This window comes from Zalophus californianus, chromosome 2 (assembly GCF_009762305.2).
Source record: "Zalophus californianus isolate mZalCal1 chromosome 2, mZalCal1.pri.v2, whole genome shotgun sequence".
Classification (NCBI taxonomy): Eukaryota; Metazoa; Chordata; class Mammalia; order Carnivora; family Otariidae; genus Zalophus; species Zalophus californianus.
The window spans coordinates 2,231,213-2,252,152 of record NC_045596.1 but is presented as its reverse complement, the minus strand read 5'-3'; the positions used below and the strand labels follow the sequence as shown (position 1 = coordinate 2,252,152).

General features: G+C 58.1%; 1 protein-coding gene across 4 annotated transcripts in view; it reads right to left on the bottom strand.

Annotated features, from left to right (window-relative positions):
- Window positions 1–21: 21 nt before the first annotated feature.
- HTT (huntingtin) overlaps window positions 22–20,940 on the bottom strand; it is a 136,443-nt gene continuing 115,524 nt past the window's right edge. For 3 of the 4 annotated variants that reach the window (XM_027598953.2, XM_027598952.2, XM_027598954.2), the window contains 15 exons: window positions 19,512–19,638; window positions 17,559–17,659; window positions 16,466–16,620; window positions 15,981–16,120; window positions 14,521–14,603; window positions 12,853–12,983; window positions 12,594–12,723; window positions 10,763–10,918; window positions 8,297–8,487; window positions 8,022–8,136; window positions 7,665–7,878; window positions 7,189–7,294; window positions 5,370–5,532; window positions 5,033–5,193; window positions 22–4,083 (listed from right to left, as the gene is read on the bottom strand). In XM_027598953.2, coding sequence (XP_027454754.1) covers window positions 3,870–4,083; window positions 5,033–5,193; window positions 5,370–5,532; window positions 7,189–7,294; window positions 7,665–7,878; window positions 8,022–8,136; window positions 8,297–8,487; window positions 10,763–10,918; window positions 12,594–12,723; window positions 12,853–12,983; window positions 14,521–14,603; window positions 15,981–16,120; window positions 16,466–16,620; window positions 17,559–17,659; window positions 19,512–19,638 — 2,187 coding nt within the window. In that variant the 3' untranslated portion in view covers window positions 22–3,869. Of the gene's footprint in view, window positions 4,084–5,032; window positions 5,194–5,369; window positions 5,533–7,188; window positions 7,295–7,664; window positions 7,879–8,021; window positions 8,137–8,296; window positions 8,488–10,762; window positions 10,919–12,593; window positions 12,724–12,852; window positions 12,984–14,520; window positions 14,604–15,980; window positions 16,121–16,465; window positions 16,621–17,558; window positions 17,660–19,511; window positions 19,639–20,940 lie in introns of those variants that run through there. The other variant, XR_003520794.2, reaches the window with a different exon arrangement.

Below are 20,940 nucleotides of genomic sequence, written 5' to 3'. Positions count from 1 at the left end.
TACAGCAGCACGTGGTGTCATTTCCCTTTAATTCAGATACACAACGTTTGCAGCAGTTTAAAAACTTAAATACACATCGCATGTCAGTCCTTCCCTCTCCTCTTGGAAGCGGACAGTCAGGTCTGGGCCAGGGCTCCGGGACGTGCCCCTCACAGCCTTGCTGGCCCGCGCGTGGGGTGGCGGTGGTGGGCGGCGCGGCAGGAGCACACGACCTGCCGACAGACACTCGGCTGCAGTGCCCAGGAGTGAGTGTGCACAGGTGGCCCCACTCAGAGACCAACCACGTGCGGCAGGTCCACAACAGCCACCATCCTCCGGCGCCGGCGGTCACCACCCTGTTTGCACAGGGAAACGGCAGTGACTGTCCAGGGCCAGGTGCTCCCAGAGGCACTCGGGTCTGAGGGAGGGGGTTCCTTCAGCTGCATTAAAAGTGACGGGTGCGCAGGGGAAAGTGACCCCTGAACGTTCCAGGCCAGCAGCACCAGCACAGCCCTCCTGAGCTCTCCAGCAAGGCCGCTCCCCTGCTGCTGCCCCCCTGCCCCACACACAGAACCACCCCACGGTCACACGGCCAGCAGCCATGGCTTCGAGGGCTCACTGCAGAGGGAGGGACACAACACAAAGTGAGGACGTATGCTGGGAAGGATGCTCACAGTATCAAGAGGAAATGAATCGACTGCCCCCAAGTGCCAGAGAACCCCGCCCCGTGCAGCCCCCGTGGCAGGAGGAAGCTTTGGCTACACGACGGCCAAGAGCAGTTCTTGCTGGTCAGAGTCTGTTCCAACAGAACCCACAACAAGGGCTTGCTGCAGCTCCCGGGAGAAGCCGCCCGGGGTCCTGAGGACTTGGGAGTGACACCCGCAATGGGGCGGGCCTCAGTGTGGCTGGGGGTCCTCTAAGAGGCAGAGCCTTCTGGTGCTACATTCGGGGTGTCTGGAGGGGTCAGCCACATTCATCCTCCGGAAAAGATCCATTTGCTGGCAAAAATAGGGTGGGAGGAGTGGGTACTGGCAGCCCCCAGCGGGGCAACAGGGTAGGGAGGCACGTTTCTGGGGAAGGCACGTGCATCACCCTGGTTTCACTCAAGTCTGTGCTCAAAGTGTCGGCAGCAAAACAACCCCCCCCCCCTGCAAACAAACCTGCCAAATTAGCATTTTCAACATTTGGATGGTATGACTGCTGCTTGCCACAGACTTCTAGGAACTGGATAAAGTCTTAATTCCTTGTGCAGAGAGCTGGCAAGGTGGATAGACCCTTTCCTCAGTAGGATTTTAATGAGCAATGACACAGTTCCTAGACGTCCCTGCCATGCAGCCGACTCCCCGTGGCACGGCTAAGAAAAGCCGACTTCTGCAAAGAACTGACGCGGCCATTCTTGGTAGCCTTGCGTATTTGCATACTGAGATACGCGTGTAATTATAGATCTGCGCATAGGCACACACACACCTCCTCTCCCTGCCTAAAGAACTTCACTCACCAACTCCTGTCCATCTCTGAGCACACAGGCCAGTCTCTGGGTCGGCACCTACGGCCAGAGCTGGGCTCCAGGCCCCCTTGTTAAGACCATTTCGGGTCAGTGGCAAACAAGGGAAGACCAATGATGCTTGCAGGTGAGCCCAGTGATATGGATCCTAAGGGGAATGGTTCCAAACCTCACATTCACAGTGTTACTTCCTACAGATGTAAACTCCTCAGCAGGAACAGCACGTGGCCTGGGGTGCTCAGAGCTATGGAGGTGATGGTGGGGGGGATGGAGCACTTTCCTGCGCTCACAAACATGCTAGCAGGCTTCTTATGGGAAACGGCAGGATGAGAAATGGGAGCCCAGCGGGGGTGGGGGACGATGGTGACTTACTTTCCGTTAAGGTTCCCTTCCGGTCCTGCTCAGACATGGGACCCATTTCTACCACTCACGCCCTGGCTCAGTGGGGCCTCAGTGGGGGCTGGTGGGAAAACCCTGCACCCCAGTAGGTCCCAAACCGCTGCAGCAGGAAAGGGCAGGAAGGAAATGGCAGCTCTGGGGCAGGGGGTCAGCTTGGGGGTCTCCAGGCAGTTTGGTGTGAGCCCCGCAGAGCTGTGTGCGCTGCGGTGGGATGTCAGGCCCATACTGGCCAGACGTCAGGGTAACTAACCAGGCACCAAGACTCCTTTGCAGACCCTGGGAAAGGGCTTCAAGTTTATCTCCACTTACCACATGAAATACCCAAAATGCTGCCTGCGCTTGAACTCACGACCAAACTGACCGGCATGGCAGTCATCACGTGACCGGCCCGCCTCTGGGGGCCAAGAAGGCAGAGTGCCCGCCGGCATCGTCAGACGGCAAGCACAGCCCCACTCGTAGGCATGCCACAGGCTCTGCCCAGTAGAGGCCAACCCAAACGTCCAGGCCTCATCTGCACCGGACGATTTGGCTACTTTGGGGCTGGAAACAGAAAGCTGGTCTGGTGGCCTGGGTCTAGGGTAGAAGCAGCAGCTCTGAGGGGCCACAGGCCGTCCAGTCGCTGCCCAGTCCTGTCCCTGCCTGCTCCAACCGAGCCCCATCGTGGGTCCAGTGGGCATAGATCCACACCCTCCCGAAAAGAGGCCCAGTGTACGGGCTGAGCAGGAAAGGAGATGGAGGAGGTGCCGGGGTCCTTCTCTAATGGTTGCCAAGACACCAAACTTTGCTCTTGACCAAGAGGGGTGCAGACAAAGGTAACTCTATTACATGCCTGGCCCCTAACACACAAGAGAAATCACATGGGAAGACCCCAACGGCTCGTCAGCCCCTGGGCAGACTGCAGCCCAGTCTCTGCTCGGGACAGGACCGCAGGACATCCGGGCCGGCGTCGCTGGACACGACAGACTGCCGCAACCAGGTGGGCTGGCCTTGTCAGTGCGGTGCCAGTGGTCCTTCACTGGGGAGCGAAAGCTTTAGAGCGGTCCGTGCGGGAGGAGGAGGGTGCTGCGGGCGGGCCCAGAGAGGCACCGCCCATGCACGGGACAGGGGAGCGGGCACCTTCCAATCCTCAGAGGGGCTGTGTGAATTCCTGACCAAACCCCTGAACATTAAACATCCCTAAATTCTTATCACATGGGGATGCGTGAGAAAGGGTGGCGTGCGCCACAGAACCTCGCCGGCGTGTTAATAAGGAAGACAGGTGTCTGGTGCGACGAGCTCCGGGACAGAGAGCAGGGGGCGGCTGGGAGAGGACCGGCTCGGGGGGCTTCTGCAGGCGCTGTCGCATGCGGCACAGACTTGGCAATGCACATACTTTACACGGGCATAGAAAGTTACCTTAAAATTAATCTCTTTACTGATATAATTAAACTTTAAATCCTGAGAAGAAAACAGAGAAAGGGAAGTGTGGCGCTGGATGTCGCATTCCCAGCCCCCCCCCCAACCCGCACACCCCATGGCATTCCTGTCGGGGGGCCGGGTGTGGCCCTGACCCCCAGGCCAGAGCCCTGGGGAGTGCTCCTGAAAGCCTGCCGGCGCCACCTTCTGCCTGTGGGACAGCAGAGAGACCCGTGGCCAACCTGCAAGACTGAGGACTTCGTCCCGGACGCAAGAGCAGCTGTAGCCTCGTGACCACAGGCAGGTGGGCACTAAGAGGCCGGGAACAGCCGGTTAGCTGGCATTTCGCACTAGCTGCAGCACAGAGGGTTAGTGACCAGCGGCTCCTGCCCTCCGCAAGGACTCAGGCTCAACCCCACGTTACTGCGTATGGTCCCTGCACGCAGCCTCCCTGCCACAGAGCTCCTCTGCCACGTGGCAGAGCCGGACACCACCTGCCCGGCCATGGCGCGACTCGAGGGGAGGCCTGTGTGTGGAGCCACGCCGGCGTGGGCAGGCCCCCCCGGCTCTGGTGCTGCTGCCCCGTGGGCGCTCAGCACGTGGCGACCTTGTGGACGTTCCGCAAACAAGTCAGCAATCGATGATATGGGTTTCCTGGTGCCGCGACCACCTCAAACACGGACTGGAAGGCCCGGCGGTCCAGCTCCTCTTCTATCTGGTGTCTGTAAAAGTCCGTGGCCACCAGGCAGAAGAGGTTCACGTCCACCTGCTCCAGCTTGCCCATCCGGCTGATGACGTGGGGAAGGCTGGGAGAGGAGTTAAGGGAGCAAGGCCCGAGTGAAGGAAGAGTGGTCCCCCGGGCACACCTCTCTGTCCTCACCAGGCTGTCCTCCCCCGACATGTGTCTACAGACGGGCCCGGGGTGGGGGTGGGGGAGCCTGAGAGCCGAGGCCCGGGCACCTGGACCGTGCAGCCGCAGCGGCTGCCTCCCAGCTCGGCTCCTGCCGGCCAAGCTGGGCAGAGCCAGCGGGCGCTGCTGCGCTGGCTGGAAGCCCAGCCCTGGCCAGTGGGGCAGGGGGAGCAGGCAAGCTGGCTGCGGGAGCCCTGCAGCGAGGGTCTCCACTCCACAGCACTTACCTGGCCTGGCTCCCTGCACAGCACCGGCCGCTGATGCTCCCACCAGCCCTGCTCCCGCGGGGTGAGGGCAGAGCCATGGCCACCAGGCCCGGGTCCTCCCAGGCAAGGCTGAACGAGGCCTGCCGCCAGAACCCGGACAGCCGTCTGCTCAGACGTGCTGGTCTGTCTTGGGGGAAGACTGCCAGAGGAGAACATCCCCTTTTGGCAGCCAGCATTTTTGGGGTGGGAACTGGATCTTTACTTAAGCCTTTCACTTGAGAGGATGACACAAGGCACAATGGACCAGGAGTAATGAAAAGCAGCGTCAGCCACAGACCCAGCTGCATGGGGCCCGCGGGCGGGCGGGAGGAGGTCCACAGGGACATGCGGGAGCACCCCTCCCGGCCCGCCTCTCCTGGCGGTCCTGGTCAGTGTGGTAAACATTCGCCTTTCTGTTCCCTTACCAATGCTGCACTCTCTCGAGGCTTAAGGTAAATGTCATTTGACAGCCTGGCTTCCCTGTAAAGGTTAAGCTTCCAAAACTTTAACAGGAAATATGAACCCAGATGCTAAGAGAAGAGTCTGCAGGACTGATAAACAGGAGCCACGGCACTCTGGCCTGGACCCAGGGAAGGATACACAGCCGAGACCCATGGGCTGGTGGAAGCACTGATGAAGAAGCAGGAGAGGCTCCACACAGCCATAGCCACCGGGGTCCTCTGGGTGAAGTTGGAGAGGGACAGCATGACCCAGTCCCGGACCATGGATGACTGCCCGGTGGTGTGCAGAGTCTGGAAAACCTGGGGAAGACGAGAGGCTGGGTCAAGGGGTGCTGCTGGTTCTCAAAGGTGAGGAACTGGGCCCACAGGCAAGGCCACTGCGTCAGCACATCCACATGGTAAAAGGCATTCGGTCTGGAAAGTCTGGGTGGGTCTACCTCGGGGGCCTCCCCGGCCGCGTGACCCAGCGCCCTCACCTTATACACGACGGTGGCCATGAACTGAGGGTATGGCTGCTGGTTGGAGAGAAATTCTCCAATGACTTTGTTCATGACATCCTGGGGTGGGAAGAAGTCGTCTAAAAACTGAGGAAGGATCCGTGCCACCACTCTGGCTTCACAGGGGAAGCCTTTCCTGACCCTAAAAGGAGGGGACACAGGTCAGAGTCTGGCCCCAACCTGAGAGGGCCTGGCATCTGAAGCCAGTTGAGAGAAGCCCTGGGTCCTAGAATGTGACCTGCAAGAGCAAACAGGTGACACCCCTCCCTTGCTGACCTCACTGGGGACCTGCAGATGAATGCACAGACCCGGGGCCCCCACCCCATGGGGGAGGCCGATGACTCAAGAGAGGGGTTTCTAAGTCATGTCAAGTAATAAGCAGAAAGGGTCTGAGATGGTGCTGTTAAGAGATAAAAAAAAAAAAAAAAAACTCCCAAGAACGCTGTCCATGACATGTTCGCTTCCGTCCACGTCCAAAGGCTCTCTGAGCTTCCTCTCAGCTCCCCGTTCTGACACCACAGCACTGCAGTCAGTGAGGACCTTTCTTCTTCCCTGACGGGGGCCCGCACACACTCTTGCTGATGCCCCTCCGCCCCCGCAACTCTGGTCTGCACACTCCTGTGAGTGCACACAGAAGGGCCGTACACTGCTGAAAGGCTCTGGAACTGGCCCAGAAACTGGACCTGTGCCCCCTCGCAGGTGTGCTCGGATGCCCGCCTGCAGATGACAGCTGTGGCCGAGCATGCACGAGGCTGCTGCCCTGGACGACGCCCACGGCTGAACGCGAACCCTGTCAACCCGGCTCCCGCACCAGGTGTGTGCAGCGCGATCAAGCTGCATGCCTGACGGCACTTGCTATAATCCTGGTTTGTTTGGTTAGCACTGGGGCACAGGGTCCACAAAGGCGGGGACTCAAGTGCAGGCTCCCTGCCTGCCACCCGGCTGTGGTCGAGCTTGACAGATCTGTGTGGAATGGAAGAAGGGCTGTAAACACTCATTTTAAGCGTCAACACAAACAGACTGCAATGCTTGGCTTCCACAACACCTCATCTGGCCCGAGTGGACAGACGGACAGCCTTGCTCAGTGCGCCCTTGTGAAAGCCACACGCTTCCTGCTGACCGAGCTATAAAGGGACAGGACAGGCTGAGCGGCACACAACGGGCCTCCCAAGGCCACAGACGCATCACGTCGCCTGCGCTGGGGCAGAACCCAGGGCCCTGTCCTGGGAAAGAGCCTGGCAAGGTGCCTAACCCATTTTCCAGAACTGGCAAGCCGAGCCAACTCTAGACATAAGTGCACACCACGGGGAGAGGCGGGGGTTAATGACAAGCCCCCAGAGGCACTTTTGTTTACTGTCTACGCTAGTCCCGAAGCCGTCGCTAATGCTGCTCAAAGGCTATGCTCCTCATGGCCCTGGGGGCGGGACCTCAAGGCTCTCCTCTTCCCCAAAGGCAGCAGTGTGTGATGGACGTCTTTGGGACTGCTCAGAACTCCATGCGCAGGACTCATCTCGTTAACAAGCCCCTCCTGATGCCTCCACACTGAGGGGTGCTGTCCCCCACCTTCACGAGACGGGCAAGGGCTTGGACTGGCCTCAGAGCTGGTCAACCCTAAGCTCCCGGGTGCTGGGGTCCAAGGACTGCCCGCCCCCGCAGAGCCCTGAATGAGGTGTGTGTGTGTGTGGTCAGGACGCAAGTGGGAAGCTGGTGGACCACAGGGGCAAGGCTGAGAGGAAAGCAGGTGCATGGGAAGAGCATCCCAGGGCAGTTAAGGGTAAAGCTGGGCTTCGTTTCTTACCTGTCAAAAAGAACAGATACACGCTCCATCGCGACAATCACTGACTCGCTGTCCGGGGCGGCAGGGCTGGGGTCTGAGGTTCTGCCCGGACTGATTTTCTCCTTCCCTGAAACAAATCCTTCTGTACGGTTACATGCTTTGAAGACTGTACCTTGAACTCACACAGGAGTTCAACAAACCCTGAGAGATGATGTGAAACCAGGTGAAGAGAGCTCTCAGCAGCCCAGGGCCCAGCCCAGGTACACAGGGTGCAGTGGTCAGTCTGCAGACCCCTTTGCAGTTACAGCAATGTGACCTTGAGCCAGTAACCCCATGCTCCAGACTCTGGGATCTCCCTCAAGCGCCAGTGAGGCCCTGTGGTCTGCGTCCCGAGACTGAGACTGCTCCTCGCTCACTGAGACGGGAGGCCTGTATGGCCTGCAGCTTGGCGGCACTGACCTGCCGGGCACAGGTGGGCCTGGGTCCCCGCAGCTCACCTGTATACATGCAGGTGAGCATCAGGCCCAAGGCGGCCATGGCCCGATGTGGGCTGTGCACATTCACTCTGTCCACACTCAGCTTGACCAGGGACTCTGCATCCAGACGGCACAGCTGTTCACACAGCAGGAGGCGTTCCAGGCCCCGCAGGACACAGTGGTAGATGATGGACGGGGTAGCTTCCTCACTTCCGGACAGCATCACCCCACACATCTGAACAAGAAGGAAGACTTTGGGTCAGGCCTCTGTCGCTCGTGCCTACTCCCTAAATCAAAGTGACCTGACCCTACCACCCGCAGGTGACTGTGCGCGCATACCCACTCCTGCTCCAGAGGAAGGCACCCAAGGCCACTCACCTGTATGATTGACGCAGAGAACTCTGGGCCCACATCCAGGGGATAGTTCTCGATCAGGTAGAAGGCGGTGGCACACATCACCAGCACATGCTGCTGGCTATGAATGTTCACGCAGCTGAAACCATGAGGTAAGGCCCAAGCTGACAGTGTGTGGTGTCCTCATGTCTCGGGGGACTCAGCCCCCATCCCCATGGAAGGGTGCCCCCACCACGTGATGTGTGACCCCACTCTGCCCTGGGCCACACAGAGAACCCCATGCGGCTGCTTGTACTCACTGGGCCACCCCTTTGAGGTTGGACAGGAGGTAGTCACTGATGACTGGGACAAGCTGCTTCGCCGTCTCATCCAGGAGGTCACACTCAAGCACGTAGAGAGCGCCGTGCAGGGCCCCGACCTTGCTGGGCAGGTGGCTGCTCCTCAGGGTACTCTCCAGTAGCCGGCTGACGGGCTCTGCCACAGCCTTATCCTAGAGCACAGGCACGGGGAGCAGAAGCTAGCCCACGATGAATGGGGAGGCCAATGACGGGCTGGCCACGCGCTACAGAGGAAGACCGTGTGCAACAGGAGCTCTGCCGCGGGCCCGAGCCGCCCTCCGAGAGGCCCGCACAGCACAGGTGTCCGGTCCTGGCCATCAGGAGCGTTCCCGACTCCTCAGCTGTGCCTCCCCCGTCCGGGCCAACGCTGTGCTCGGTGACGACACCCATTCCTCCTGGGGGTCTGCGGTTTGGGCCGAGCCAGGGAGAGGGGCCTGCGGGACCAGTCCCAGCGAGAGCCCTGCTCCGCGTCTCTAACGAGCTTCCCCAGCAGACAAGACCCCACACGTGTTGTCACGACGCGCTGCCGGGAACAGAGCGTGTCCCACCTGACTCCCCGGGAGAGGGTGCTGGAAGCCGGCCCCTGCTTCCTCTGGACTTCGTCCCCCCCATTCCCCCCACCCCGTACCTTTTCCCTTCGCTGATTTTGCTCTGTATGGGTTCACTGGGATAAATCCCGGCCATGAGTATATATGAATCCTCCCAGCAAAAATCTGGGGTGGTCTTGGGGACCCTGGACAATAGTCTATGCTGACCTGGACTAAAACCTTACCTGTGTCCTTTTAGCACCCTAGACCTCGTGGGGCGCAGAACACAAACACTGCACGCACCGTCCTCCCTCAGGACTCTCTCCTTTTTGGAGAAGAGGCAGCCACAGAAAGCAGTGTGGAGGTGGGGGCAACCCCAGTGCTCAAGAGCCACCCCACCTGGGAAAGGTGGCTACTGCCACCTGAGGGTCCCTGCGGGCCACCTGAGGGCCAATGTGCACACACCAGAGTGATGTGATGCCTTCCTAAGGACCCCCACCCGGGAGGCCAGTCCCCGCCTCAGCAAACACCAACAGGACCTGCTGTGAGGCAGGCACGTTTCCCAACACCGTGTAAGTATCCTGGCAGGAAAGGACCAGCTGTGGAGCCCCGTGGCCTGCACCAATGCACGCACACCTCCACCTTCACGAGGGACGTCTGCGTGCATGTCAGGATAGGGAGAGCATGAACATGCAGCATCTTGCCTTAGGATCTTCTTAAAAAACGATTATTACTTAATTTACTGACAAGACATTTGTCTAGGGGGATCTGAGCCTGAGCACAAAAACACAATTATAATGAAAACGAACCCAGCAGCTAAAACCCCCCACAAAGACAAAAGGACCACTTCAAGTCCAGCTGCTTTCACATGTCTCTTGACACCCAGAGGGCACACACTTTGAAGTGACGTGCTCACGGGGGAAAGCCAACGGACTCATTGTTGCTGCTCCTCGACGGTGGCACCATGGCCAGTGGCCACCCAGGATGGAGGGTACCTGCCCGGGCGCTCGGGGGCAGAGGGACAAATTCAACAGGGGGCATAGCGGGGAAGGGGCGAGAGCCGGCTCCGGGCCACAGACGCAGGCTCACACCCCTGCCACGTCCCGTGTGAGCTGGGCTTGTCCTCCCCCGCATCGGGCCAGGTGCAGGGGACCCGCCGCAGCGCCAGGACACACAGGACTGCGTGGGGATGTGGGGGAGGCAGCCCCATGTGTAGGGTGGAGTTGTCTGCGGCCAACAGGAAGCTGGGCTCCCTGGTCACTGGCAGCGGCTACAGCCGAGAGCACAAGCCAGCTCCGTGCGGCCTGGAGACAGTTACTTTCATCTGGCAGCAGAGCTCTGTCCCTCACCAGCTAACAAAGGCGGGGCCCGCGCACAAGCACTTTCATGTGCCCACATCACGTCTGGTGAGCAGGTACCACGTGGGGACGTACACACAGAAAACGGGTGCACGCCGCACTGGTCGAGTTCTCATCAACTGGATGCAGAGTAAGAAAGAACTCAAAAGTAGGCAGTGTGCCCTCCTGCCAAGAAAAGACCAGAGCACCCAGACCTAGGGAGAGGAGATGCAGGGTGTCTGGGGTAAAACGGCCCCCAGGAGGGAGGCTCTGTTGACAGGAAGCACAGGGGTCTGTGGGGGACCGTGGGAGACTGTGGAGGAGAAGCCAGTCACGTTTCCACCACCCACACCCCTGGCTCCTAGGGGGATGGGTCACCATGATGACCCAGAGCAAAGGGGTACAGGAGCCCTAAACCGAGGCTCACTCATGACAAACATGCTTCACAGTGACTCACGGAAAGGCAGGGATGACCTCCTACCCATGTTAGACCTTCCAAGGCCGAGGCTATGCCCACGGCATGCAGCCAACACCAGGCGGCCCCCACACCACCTCTCACTTACCATTCCCAGGACGGCAGCCGCCTTGCAGGTGGCAGGCACCAGGTACTGAATGAGAATCTCGTCTTCTGCAGGGTGCACCCTCCGCAGCTCTGTCAGCGTCAGATACATCATCTCAAACTGGGTGCGTTCGGTGAACAAGTCTGAGACTACTAGAAGCTGCAGACACAGGGCATTCGGTTAGGAAGTGAGCAATAAAGACCAAAATGCATGTGCTGACATCCACCAGACAATGAAATATGGGCATTCACAGGAGTCCTGACCGGGTACATAAGCAGCCCACACCCGGTAACCTGCAATAACAGTGTAAACAGACAACGTGAAGAATGACTGGTCATCCAGTATCTTCTTAAAAATGCCTCTGCATCTACACTGCCCACCGAGAGCTGGCGCCTGGATCTCAGTCACAACCGTGGGACACTAAGATCTCCAACTGCTATTCTGCAAAACACCAGGCCCCCCCTGCAGTATTGGGACAGGCTCTCCAAAGCCCTGGAGAGAGAAATGGGCCACCATTTCCGAAATAAATGCTTGGATGATTCCCTGTCTCCCCAAAATGTTCAGTTCTCTGAGGCTCGCTTCTTCACATGACATCCAGAAATAAATGTCACCAGGCATGCAGGCAGGAGCGCTGTCTCTCCTCAGAGGCCCGGGTCCAAAGCCAGCGGGGCTCAGCAAGTCACCGGCAGAAGCCATGCCGAAGGTGGACACAGCGGACACCGGCGGGCCTCCCGGGCCTCCCGCGATCAGAACTGCTTCCGGGGTAACACAGAGACCGCGTCTGCCTTTTCACTCTCGTTCTCTTCCGACCATAGGGCAGTGTCTTCTAGAAGTCCTTTGATATCAGGCTGAATGCAAAGCAGACATGAGAATCCAACTCTCTTCCAATAAATCAGTCAAGAGATTTGCAAAACTGTAAAACAAGGCTCTTCTTACTAATTGTTTAAAAAGTGTTATTTTTAAACTAAAAGCATCATTGTTATTTTAGATAAATTAATAAATAAAAAAGTAGACCTTTATTACAGGTACTTATAATTTACCGATTTTTGGGGGAAAAAATCAGGTTGTAAGCTTCTACTACAAATTAAAAATGAGGTTCTTAAAAATCTCACCTTGACCAGATATCTAATGATCTTAGAATCATAAAAGTGTACTGACAAGAGCCGGACTCAAAACCACACACCTGCCGTTACTGGACAGAGGCACGTCGGGGACAGAGAACCAGAGCGTGCACACGGCAGAGACTTGCAGACGCTTCTAGCTGGCTGGTCCACGGGCAGGAAGCAGGGATGGAGGGTCTTGAGCTCCAAACTCTCACTCACTTCCCACCATGTGATGGTAAAGACGCGAAGATGGCGTCTAACGAGGAACGATTTTTAAACCTCCACGACTGTGCTCCAGGTTCTGTAAACACTCACAGACCTAACCCTTGCACAAAGGCTCTTTGGGTCCTCAAACACACAGGAATCCGAGTTCGCAGTCTGAGAACGACCGCCCGCCCCGGAGCTTCTCGCAGGGCGTGTGGACTCGGGACTGTCTGCCCAGCTCTCATGTAACCAAGCCCTTGAGACGGACGTGGGTAAGCAGGGGGGCCTGGAGAGCCCTCACACAACGGGACGCCCCCACAGCACTCCACCGGCCATGGGTCAGAAATGCACCAACGGCCCCTCTGTGGCTGCAGAAACACCACTTCATCCTCCTGCACGTGTGAGCTGCCGAGAGCGCCCTCCCGGGTCCCCAGAGACCTCGAACTGCGCGAGCGCGCGCGGGGCCTGTGCCGCGGCAGGTGTGTGAGCGCCGTGTGCCGCCAGGGCAACGGGGAAGGCAGACTTACAGATCGAACCACTTCGCTGATCAGGATGATGGGCGTCCTTCGGGCCGACCCTGACGGCAGGATCCAGCGACTGTACAGTTCGAGCAAAAACTGGGAACAGGAGTGGATATCGACCCCAGCCCGGTGCTTCCTGCAGAGCAGACCAGAGGGGCGGTCGCCCCACACACAAGATGAGAGGCTTGTTTCAAGAGGTACCCAAACAAATCAAATGACTGAGGGGAGACTTCCAAAAGCTTGAAATGAAAGGCAGAGGGGAAACCTGGAGTTGACGGGCGACGTGGGTGGTGACGCGGGGGCGGGGACGTCGGCCTCCTCCTCCTCCTCCTCCTCCCACTCCTCCTCGCGCAGGGGCGTGATGCCGTTCCCCAGCCACACGGAGTGAATGGACACCTTCAGGAGACAGGGCCCCGGGCTCAGCGCTCGGGGTACACGTGTGGGTCCGGCCCCCGAGCTGCGGCCCCCTAGCCTATGCCTGCTTCTTGTGGGGACGGTGGCAAGGCTGCCGGAACGAGAGCCGACCCGCCCAGCAGGGCCCCCCCCCGCGCTCCCACACACGGGCCGGCAGGAGAGCCCTCTGACACGCGGCACGGACCGCACCCTCCCAGCCAGCAAGCACCCACTCCCACTCGGAACCAACAGCCATTTCCCCTTTGGGTCCCACCAGCCGTGGGGGTCCTGGCCGTGGGCGGGCAGGCTGGAGGCAGCTGCCCAAAGGCTGCCACAGACGGAATATGAACCACCAAGCCTCAACGCCACCTTCGGGCCTCGAGAGGGGGTGGCCCCCCTGTCCCCCTCACTCCCCAACAGCCAGGGACGGCTCCGCACAGAGGGACGTGGGAGCCGGCTGGTCTCCGGGCAGGACAGGGCAGGGTGAGGTCAGGGCTCCGCTCCCGATGGCTGGACATGAGCGCAGATGCTGAAGAAAGGACTCTCAGCTGGGCAAATGCGTCTGGACCCAGAAGGAGGCCGGGTGCCCCCGAGAGCCACAGTTGCTCATTCGCAGCCTGCTCCCCAGAAACCCACTTCTATAGGAACGACACTGAGCCCCATCACCCTGATTTTTCTCAGGGGCAGAAACTTCACTGCGAGGACAGCATGCATAGCCTAGCTGTGTCCCCTTGCGCACAGAGGAGTGTGTGTGAGCTGGAGCGAACAGCATGGCGCGGGCCTGGGGGCCCTGCCGCTGAAGCTGCTGCGGATGCCCTCAGGACAAACGAGTGTTTCCGACCCCTGCTGTGGCTAATGTCTGTCCCCTGAAACAAAAGCTAAAAAGAAAACAGTCCTGCGTAACTGCTTTCTAAGTAAACCAGCAAGGTTGGAGAGGACACAGAAGTGGACAGAGCAGCCAGCAGGCTGCCCACGGGAGTTCCCTTCGCCCAGCACACACATGCTCATGGCTCCAGGAGCCATATCCCTGTCCTCCAGCTCCTCGACCTGCACTGTCACACGCGTGACTGTCCTGTCTCTCTCACAAGGACACGGAAACACACAGTTCAAAGTGACCCACCCAGGAAGCTGTCGACCTGGCACCCAGAGCCGGCCCATCAGCTGCACTGGGCTATCTGACCACACTTCCCTCTGAGCTGGCAGCTGGGACACTCGTGGCCAAATCCGTGGCCCCCTGGAGCAAGAGCCCTTCTGTGTGTTCACTCCACCCAAGCTGCTCGTGCCTGGCTGTCTGACGCCCCAGACCTAAGCCTGACTCTCAGCATCTTGCTACACTTACACTCACATCCTACGTACACAAGATATCTTAAATCTTCCTTGGAGTAGAGAATATAAATGAGGACAGATAAAAGAAAACTCTTAAAAAAACGCATGTAATTTTTCTGGATGCAGCCAATGGCCCAAATTCACGGCAGTCAAGAGAGAGCGAGGAAAGCAGGAAGACATGCCCTGGCTGCGCTGTGGCGGGGGAGACACTGACCTGGCCAAGCTTATAGCTCATGTTCCCCAGCTCCCGCTCGGGGTTGATCTGCAGCAGAAGCTTGTCGTGGCTGATGAGGGCACCTGCAGGGCGACAACACCGTGAATGCTATCCTGCATGGAGCCTGCCCGACAGCACCCACCCCGGGCGGCAGGGTGGACAGCTCTGCAGAACCCCAGAACCCCAAGGGTCTCTTGGGGTTTTCTCTGGCAGGGCCTGTGCGGCCAATTCTGAATTACCACTTTTTCTCTGTAACAAACCAGCTTCTGACTCTGCATGGGAATCGGTTGGGGGCTGAGCTGCAAAGGTGTTAAGTCAGCAGCTGTAGATGGGGCGGTGGCCCCACAGGCACGCACTCTGGGGGCCCAGGCAACAAGGTCGGCAGGCGACACCTCCCGGGAACCTGCCCCGGTGTCCAGGCTGTCCAGCTACGCCCACCAATGCCCCCACTCAACCCATCTTCTCCACAACCACTGTCTTTCACACCCTCTATACCCCAAACGACCCCGCCCCCCAGCCAGAGATCCTGGCTAACCCTTCACCAGACCTAGCGTCAATGCACCCTCTCCCAGGACCCTTCCTGACTGCGTTCTCCTGGGGCGTTTGCACCTCTCCCGGTACCCACTTGCCCCGGCCTCCTGTGACAGTGAATGAGGCCACTTCTCTCTCCTAGGGGCAGAAGCTGCTCAGGGGACCCATGGCCATCGCAGTGCACACTCCTGAGCTTAGTCCAGCACTCCAGTAAATGTCTAGTGTCTGCACATCCACAGAGAATGCTCTCCAAGTAAGGCATTCAAGATGTTTAAAATCACAGGACCTAGCAACTCCTAAAATAAACTAGGGAATCACAAAACCGCTGTGCTAAAATACTGTCTGTTCAACAAAAAAACATATGCATTTAAAAACAAACAAACAAAATTTCCTTCTTTTAAGCGAGGGTGACACACTCCAGTGCCCATTACAGGACAGGCACACAGCCCGCAGGCCCAGACAGAACAGGTGCAACTGGCCAGCGGCAGATGCAGGGCCGGGGGAGGGAAGGGCCGCTGGGGGCGGATGGCTCAGACCCAGGGATGCCCAGCCCTGGCGGGCTCTCAGAGAGTCCAGGCCTGATCTCGCCATAGCGCTCTCTGCTCTGAAGCCGGAGAGTCACGGGAGCGACTAGTTCAGTTCTACACTCCCACTCGGGCTGCCCGTCTGAGGATGAGAGCCACTCCGCTCCCCTCTGGCCTGACTGGTGAGGGACAGCACTCCAGTTCAGTTCCAGACTCGAGCTCCTCAAGACTGCTAAAATTGCCTGGTCCTGACTGAGATGGCTACTCGTGAATTAAGGGCCGTTTAGTGAGGACCACGGCCTCCAAAAAGATATCTCCGGTCCTTCTGCCCAACCAGTGGTGTTAGTATCTTGGTCACATTCTTGTTCTGGCCCAGGTACACACAGCCCCTCTTCCCACAGGTACCTGTCGTAGCAGGAGACAGAGAAGGGACGGGGTCCCACGCCTGGTATAAGTGATGGGTGGCGATGTTCTCTCTCTTTGAAACCATTGCTTGGATTTCCTGCTCTACAATTCCTCGGATAATGCTCAGCTTCCTCCCAAACCTAAAATTCAGAACAAAGGTTAAAGAATATTTTGCTTCCTTCAAAATCTTAAAAGCAAAAAACCTCAGGGCTTCCTCCAGCTTTGCCTACAAGAAACAGAGGCACCTGTAATAAGGAATGACACTCCCTTTGAGGGCACTCCTTGGCTAGTTCTTGATCTGCTAGAGTCTGCCCTAAACACTCAGCAGACCTCACTGCCACGGGTCACCAAACCCCTTCTGGATTTGCACCTTACAGTAAGGCTGCATGCACAGGTGTTTTGTCGTTCTGGCAACAAAGCAAAGGGCCCGGGGTGAAGGTGCTGGTCATTCCGGGCAGGGTGGACAGGCACTTCACTGTTCCTACCTGGTGTCGAGGGCTTTGAGGGGCTTGTTTCGGGGCTGCTGCTCCAAGCAGCTCACGGCTGGGTTGCCAGCCACAGGCACGGTCATTGCGCTCAGCACCAGTGAGGTGATGGCCTGCACGGCCAGGACATTGATCTGGGTCCTCTCCGTGTCTTCCTGGAAGGAGAGCCCACACTTTACCAAGTCAAGAGTGGCCAGACACCCGAAAGCACTTCTGCCCCCACCTGCACACAGAACCCGAAGGCCGTGGTTCTCAGGCTGCATGGTCTTTGGGTGAGCCCCAAGTGCTACAGACGGACACGTCTTCCCAGCAAGGGTCCTGTCTTGTCTGCCTAAGTTCCCCACATCTGGGACCTGAAATAAATCTGATGGCCAATGTCCACCTTTCAAAGCAAGGTCTCCTATAGGCACAAATCTCCAAATACAAATTACTTTTTAAGATATTGCCCTTAAATTTCCTCACTCTTTTTAGGAACTCTGCATATGACAACCTGTTAGTTCTACACGTGCATTTAAAGTCACTGGTGATTTCGGACATGTGTGCTCTTTGAACTGACATTTCTACAAGTTTGTGCCATACCATCTACCGGAATTAAGGACTTCTAACCAATGGCTTTCAATATCTCAGGCTTTGCCTTATCAGAACATGGCTTTTACTAACATTACGTACCTTAATATTCTAAGAAGCCTGATAAACCTCTGCAAAGCAGTCAAATAAACACAGGTACATACACATCCATGGCCTTTATCACATGCCTTTTCATTCTGATTCAACCTACACACTGTATGTGAATACTGATAAGCAGAACTCAGACATATTTTCAGGAAAGGGTGTAATCCTACTGACCCTTAACGTGATGCGCCATGGTAAAGTGTACTGTGGCCATTGGCAATCGAGGCCACTCAAACCTCGAGCGAATCTGCTCCTGCTCTGCAACATTAGTCCAGATATGACCTGGCTACCCTGGTGAACATAAGGGAAGACCAAAACAACGAGCCTGCTGCCCTTCTCCTGCCCCCCACGAACAAGTCACCAACTGCCTCGACTGCCCGGGTGCCGGCCAGTGGATGCACGGGCCTGCACACGGCCTTACTTCCGGTGGGCTCTCCTCCTGCTCCATCACGAGGGGCTGAGTCACCAGGACGCCAAGGAGGGTGGCCCACGTTTCCTCAAACTGGGTGCGGCTGGTCCACCCTAGGAAGCCAAATGTTACATGAGACAGGGTTGCCCGCTCCCCAGACTCCTTGATGTGACGTGGCAGCTGGGCCGCACAGCTGCAGCCAGAACGGGCCCCACCCCCAGGAGCCGCACAGCAGCCCCCTCGACCCCACGCCAGTTCTAAGATGCAGCCACACTGCCAGCTGCACTCCTGGGCAAGGACACGGAAGCACCCACGTCTGAGGCCACACGACAAGCAAGTGGCCCCCTCTCCACCCCTGCTGTGGGGTTGCAGTCAGGTGAAGGGACGTCTAAGCAGCAGGCCACACTTGAGCGGGTCCGCACTGCTCCTGCCCTGCTCACCAGATGGCTCACAAGTCTTCCCCAAAGACAAACCGTGGCACTGAGCTGCGGGCTGCATGACTGTGTGCAGACCCCAGCCTGCTGGGTGGCACGCTCTGAGTGGGTGCCACGTGTGCTCTGTGAATTCTCAGTAAAGCTGTTCAACATAAAGAAGTTAAAGGAATGGTTTCTCTGACCCTGTCTAGAAAAACAGCAGATCAAAAAAGGACGTGACCTAGCTGGGGCACTAGCGTCTGGCAAAGGCGTGTCTAGCAGGTCACCCTCGAGCACGTCACCACCAGCAGCGCTCGAGGTGAGGGATGAGTGCCATGCTTCCTGCTCCCACGCGTGACCTGGGAGGTGGACATGGCCATGCCACTTGCATTAGGGCTATAAGGAACAGGAAGGGGGTGTTGAGGGCAGGAAAACAGAGCATCTAACTTGAAGGTCTCCTTGGTAAACTGGATGCAGAAGGATTAGATGCAGACAGACATAGTGAGGCGGGCAGACGTACAGACGATGTTTACACAATTTATTTAAGGGAAAAGAAAAGAATGAACAAAGACAAAGGCAAGAGTAAAGCAACATCAGGAAGAGACTGTGGAGCTGTCGGGGTCCCTCCCGCAGGTCTGAGTGAGGATTCGAGCATGAAGCTGCCTGAGTAAGAGAGGAAGTGACAGCACGCAGGGGGCGGCCAGGAGACTGCCCAGGAACCACCTTCAAGGTTAGGAAAGAAACAAAGCTTCCCGAGGTAGCCAGTCTTGGGTCGCTGCTGAGACTGCACTTTGGACAGGGTAACCAACTGCCTGCTTCACTCAAGGGAAAAGGAGAGGCAAGACAGTATTGGCTGCCTGAAACTTCCGGGATCAAGATGAGCACAAACTCTGCAGAAGCCTGAGACGGCAGGGGTCACGGGGATGAAGGGCAGGCCCCACGGCAGGCGGGGTGCCCACGCCAGACTCAGGAGACCAATGTCCCGGGAAACACCACAGCTGGACACAGCCAACTACAACCCTCCCACCGGACCGGACCTCCAGCCATGAAATAGGGACAAAAAGGCAAGGCACACCGTGCCGTAGGAAGTGGAGACGCAGCCTGATGGAAAACCACTAAAGCTGCCCTTTAGTGATGACTGCACCAGTCTTGTCTCGTTATGCGTAGCGTAACAGCGCCACGAATCCACGACACTGGGGGTCCTAGAGGCTAAGATGCCTGCCCCACCACCCAGGGGCCAGTGCCGTCTCACACGATGAAGCCTCCTTCCCCTGCTCGCTCTGCACCCAAGGAAACAAGAGCACGCTAAGCAGGGCTGTGTGTGATCTATCACCAGGGGCCTGTCCTGACTTCCAACAAGCCTGGTGTGTGAAGACTTGGGGTTAGGCTGCCCCCCATCTCTCTCACACATCCCCAAACACCACACCAACCCGGAGAGAATTTTTCACGGTGTATGCACACGTGATCATATCACACCCTATATCTCTTGGTGGAATGAACAAGAACTAGGCGCTTTGAGGACTAACAATTCTGGAAGAGAAACCCGGGCTACCTAGTGCATTGATGCGGTAGATGAACTCTTTAAAGACTTCCTTCTCCTGAAGGAACTCCACCGGGATCTCAGGGAAGGCTGTGCCAAAGTCACCTCCTGGCTTGGGCGACCATCCGAGCTTCCAAACCTGAGAAGATGAAAAAGAAACAGAGTGACCCCGGTCAAGTCAGGACAGCCGCACTTCAAGGAAACCATGAAGCATCCTTTCTCTAAAACAGTCTCCCTCCAGAGGCCACATGCCTACCGATGGCTCACGCAGACATTCCCAAAAGCGAGTACACCATCCTTCCGGGAAAACATCTTCCATGCATCGCCCAAGGATCACCTGTCCCATCGTGAGCCTCCCGGGTCTGCCCTGACCTCCCACTTCCCTGACTCGCCTGCTCCCAACCTGGCCCGCCCCTTTACCTGCCACCAGCCCTCTGCACCCCCCAGCTGGCTGTTCTCAAGTCAGGTTCTTGAAGGTTCGTGTTGGTAGCCCCCAGCCGTCGAGGGCAGGCAGGAGCACCCTCGCCCACAAACAGCAGCTGGTGTGTTAGATGAAGGCAGGTATCAGATGAAGTTCAGCCGCACACGCACAGAGTCACTGCTGAGCAGCCACAGAAAGCCGTGCTGTCCGCGCCGTAAACCCCGCCAGCAGAGGGCTGACCCGAGGCAGACCCGATGCTGTCCTGGCAGCAGGAGCAACCACCCTTCCAGCCAGCTGAGTGGACCCTTCAGCTCCCGATTCCCCAAGCCCACCGTGGGGGCCTCGGAGACACGGCCAGCCCACCTCCACGGCGCCGGCGCCTCTCAATCCGCTCAGGAAGACGCCGCGTCTCTCACTAGCGTCGCCGAGCTGCTTACCACACACTGGCAGGGCGCCCTCCTCTCGGGGCCCTGGCGCATGCTGCTCCACACAGGTGACGACCCTGGCTCGAGGAGCACCCCCTACAGCACGTGCCCTGTGCCAGCGCATCTGCTCCAGACACCGCAAACTCTAGGACGGGCCCTCCTGACCACGGCTCCCCACTCCCCTCCAGAGGAGCAGCTGTCTCCAGACCTACACTGACTCCCTGTGCATGGCCGCACCCCACAGTGGCAACCCTGCTTCTCCAGCGGGCTCTTCCTGCTCTCTTCCCAGCGGGCACGGGGCCACAGACGCACCACCCCAGCACACCAGGCTGCAGCCGCTGCTCAGTGTGAGCCCTCCGAGTGGGCACCCACTGCCCTGCACGCCAGTCTGAGGAGGACTGCTCCCGGGGGGCAGCCTGCCCAGCATCTCCCTCTCACACACGGGCACTGAAGCTGTGCCCACTGGCAGGCACAGGTCCTTTCTAGGCAAAAGCAAGGTCCTGGCTCACCTTGACCTCCGGCTGTGCTGTGTTCACCCCGTGCCCCTACTTTTTGTCTCGGCAGCTTCCCCAGGGAGGGGCCGTCTGGCCACTGT